Source organism: Corylus avellana, chromosome 8 (genome assembly GCF_965113065.1).
Source record: "Corylus avellana chromosome 8, dhCorAvel1.hap1.2, whole genome shotgun sequence".
NCBI lineage: Eukaryota > Viridiplantae > Streptophyta > Magnoliopsida > Fagales > Betulaceae > Corylus > Corylus avellana.
The window spans coordinates 14,893,937-14,897,680 of record NC_142497.1 but is presented as its reverse complement, the minus strand read 5'-3'; the positions used below and the strand labels follow the sequence as shown (position 1 = coordinate 14,897,680).

At 34.3% G+C, this 3,744-nt stretch overlaps 1 protein-coding gene across 1 annotated transcript; it reads left to right on the top strand.

Annotated features, from left to right (window-relative positions):
* Positions 1-201: 201 nt before the first annotated feature.
* Positions 202-3,744, top strand: LOC148584154 (uncharacterized). Its single transcript, XM_088518773.1, has 3 exons — positions 202-1,452; positions 2,230-2,329; positions 2,438-3,744. Exons 1-3 carry the CDS (start codon positions 202-204, stop codon positions 3,742-3,744), a joined length of 2,658 nt encoding a protein of 885 aa, XP_088374899.1.

The window sequence follows — 3,744 nt, the reverse complement described above, 5'->3', positions numbered from 1 at the left end:
ATTATGGATGCACAAATTCTTGCTGCTGCTAAAGTTCTTCCCGATGCTACAAAAATTGAATCTTTTGATGGAAATAATTTTAAACATTGGCAACAAAAGGTTCTTGCAGTTTTAAATTTTACAAAAATCTCTAGTGCTCTAACTGAGCCTAGACCGAATGAGGAATCTGAAGAACAATCCAAAGAATTAAGAGATTGAGAAATGGCTAATACATTATGTGTGAATACTATATTGAATTCTTTATCTAATGAATTGTTTGATGTTTATTGCCATTTTACTATTGCTAGAGATTTATGGGATGAATTAATTGGTAGATATGTGATTGAGGATGAGGGTATTAAGAAATTTGCTGCAAGCAATTTCTTACATTTTCAAATGACTGATGAAAAGAGTATTACTTCTCAAATTCATGAGTTTCATAACATAGTTGTTGAATTAATCAAAGAGGGTAATGGTCTACCCGAAAGTTTTATGACCCAATGTCTGGTTGAAAAATTACCCGACTCTTGGAAGGAGTATAAACTCCATTTCAAACAAAAGAAGACTTTCATGAGTCTTCAACAAACCATAGTACATATTAAAATAGAAGAGAGGAATAGGTCTTTGGAAAAGGTTAACAAAGCTAAGGAAATTATTTCCAAAGCTAATTTAGTAGAAGAGAGATCTAGTAGGCCTCCACAACACTACAAGAAATTTGACCATAAGCCCAAAGGAAAACCTTGGAATAATAAGAAAAAACTCAACACATCTCATTCTCTAATACAAAAGAAAAGGGTCAATTGTTTTGTTTGTGGCAAAGCAGGTCATTATGCAGCGGCATGTAAGCAAAGGACTACCAACAATTACAGAGGATCAATATCAAAAAACAAGGCAAATGTGACGGAAGTGGAAGAGATCATTGCAGTTGTCGTATCCGAAGCTAACATGACTACAGAAGTAAAAGGATGGGTGATTGATTCCGCATCTACTAGGCACATTTGTGGAAATAAAGAAGATTTATCCTCCTACACACCAATAAAGGAGAATACTGAGCGGGTAATTGTTGGAGACAATAGATCTGTGCCTGTGGTAGGCAAAGGGAAAGCTCTCTTAAAGCTAACTTCGGGTAAAACCCTTTCACTCTCTGATGTTCTACATGTTCCTCATTTCAGACACAATCTTGTTTCAGTACACCTGCTTGGTAAGGCAGGACTTAAGGTTTTATTTGATGGTGGCATTGTTACCTTAACTAAGCATGATATGTTTGTTGGTAAAGGCTATGAAGATCAAGGTCTTTTTGTATTAAATGTTGCTAATACTATTAATGAAAATTCATCTTCTTGTGCTTACTTGGTTGATTCTATTAATACTTGGCATGGTAGACTTGGACATGTAAATCTTGGGTACATCAAGAAAATGAAAGAAACCGGAATTATTAATTCACTAAGTGAAACCAATATGGATAAATGTGAAGTATGTGCTGAAACTAAAATCACTAAAAAACCTTGTAAATCTATTACAAGAGAAACTGAACTTCTTGGCTTAATACATAGTGATTTGGGTGATTTAAAGCACACAATGACTAGAGGTGGTAAAAAAAATTATGTGACATTTGTTGATGATTACTCTAGATTTACTAAACTTTACTTATTAAGATCCAAAGATGAAGCCTTAGAAATGTTCATGAAATACAAAATTGAAATTGAAAATCAAAAGAATAAAATGATTAAAAGACTAAGGACCGATAGGGGTGGTGAATATGAGTCTAATCCTTTTAAGGAATTTTGTGAACAAAATGGCATAATACATGAAGTGACACCTCCTTATTCACCGGAATCTAATGGAGTAGCCGAAAGAAAGAATAGAACTTTGAAAGAAATGATGAATGCTATGCTTGTTAGTTCTGGGCTACCCACTAACATGTGGGGGGAAGCCATTCTTTCGGCTTGTCACATTCAGAATAAAGTGCCTCATAAGAAAACCAGTAAAACTCCTTATGAACTTTGGGAAGGTCGTAAGCCTAGTCTGAAATACCTCAAAGTGTGGGGGTGTTTGGCAAAGGTTATGCTACCCGAGCCTAAAAAGAGGAAACTTGGCTCTAGAACTTGTGATTGTGTTTTTATTGGTTATGCTTGCAATAGTTCATGTTATAGATTTCTTGTTATTAAGAGTGATGTTTTAGATTACAATACTATTATTGAATCTGAAAATGCTATTTTCTTTGAGAATGTGTTTCCTTTGAAAAATAAGGAAAAATTATTGCATGAACCTTCTTTTACTTCTAATGAAATTGTTGATGATGTGCAAGAATTGAGGAGGAGCAAGCGAGCTAGAACGGAAAGGAATTTCGGTAATGATTTTATTACTTATATTATTGATGATGATCCAATATGTTATAATGAAGCAATCAAATCTATTGATGCACCTTTTTGGTTAGAAGCTATTAATAATGAATTAGATTCAATTATGTCTAACCATACATGGGAACTTGTTGAGTTACCTCCTAAGACCAAACCAATTGGTTGTAAGTGGGTGTTCAAGAAGAAACTCAAACCGGATGGTACAATAGATAAATACAAGGCACGCTTGGTGGCTAAAGGATACAAGCAAAAGCAAAATATTGATTATTTTGACACTTATTCTCCGGTTACTAGAATTGCATCTATTAGAATATTGTTTGCTATTGCTTCTATTTATAAACTTGTGGTACATCAAATGGATGTCAAGACTGCCTTTTTAAATGGTGATTTAGAAGAAGAAATTTATATGGAGCAATCTGAGGGACTTGTAATCCCCGGTCAAGAACACAAAGTTTGTAAATTGGTGAAATCTTTGTATGGATTAAAACAAGCTCCTAAACAATGGCATGAAAAATTTGACAAAGTGATGTTGTCTAATGCTTATTCTATTAATGGTGGAGATAAATGCATTTATAGCAAGTTTAGTAATAATGAAGGTGTCATTATTTGTTTATATGTTGATGATTTGCTTATTTTTGGAACCAACATGAATGTTGTGCATGAAGCTAAAAGATTTCTTTCATCTAATTTTGATATGAAAGACATGGGTGAAGCTAATGTTATATTGGGCATTAAAGTTCTTAGAGATAATAATTGTATTACTTTATCCCAGTCACATTATGTTGAAAAGATGCTAAAAAGATTTGAGCACTTTGATTATTCACCTATGTCTACACCATATGATTCTAAAATACATTTGGTTAAGAATCATGGTGATAGTGTTTCACAAGAGAAATATGCACAAATCATTGGTAGTTTAATGTTCTTGACAAACTGTACACGCCCTGATATTGCATATGCTGTAGGTAGATTGAGTAGATATACTCATAATCCTAGTATTGAGCATTGGGATGCAATTTCTAGATTGTTGAGATATTTAAAGGGTACAATTAATTATGGTTTGTCGTATTATGGTTTTCCTGCTATATTAGAAGGATATTGTGATGCTAACTGGATTTCTGATTCAGATGAACTAAAGCCTACCAGTGGCTATGTGTTCACATTAGCAGGAGGAGCTATATCTTGGAAGTCCTCCAAACAAACTTGCATAGCAAGATCCACAATGGAGGCAGAGTTAGTTGCCTTGGAGAAGGCTGGAACTGAAGCTGAATGGCTAAGGAGCCTTTTGATTGATTTGCCTTTATATGCTAACCCAGTTCCACCTGTTTGTATTCATTGTGATTGTCAGGCTGCCATAGCTCGAGCCAAGAGCAAGATCTATAATGGGAAAAGTCGACATATCTGA

What these genes read in the sequence shown, in the direction of transcription:
- LOC148584154 (XM_088518773.1), top strand. Translation starts at nt 202, where the DNA reads ATGGCTAATACATTATGTGTGAATACTATATTGAATTCTTTATCTAAT. An exon ending in CCAATATGGATAAATGTGAA is followed by an intron (nt 1,453 to 2,229) that starts GTATGTGCTGAA and finishes TTGAAAAATAAG; the next exon opens with GAAAAATTATTGCATGAACC. An exon ending in TAGAACGGAAAGGAATTTCG is followed by an intron (nt 2,330 to 2,437) that starts GTAATGATTTTA and finishes ATAATGAATTAG; the next exon opens with ATTCAATTATGTCTAACCAT.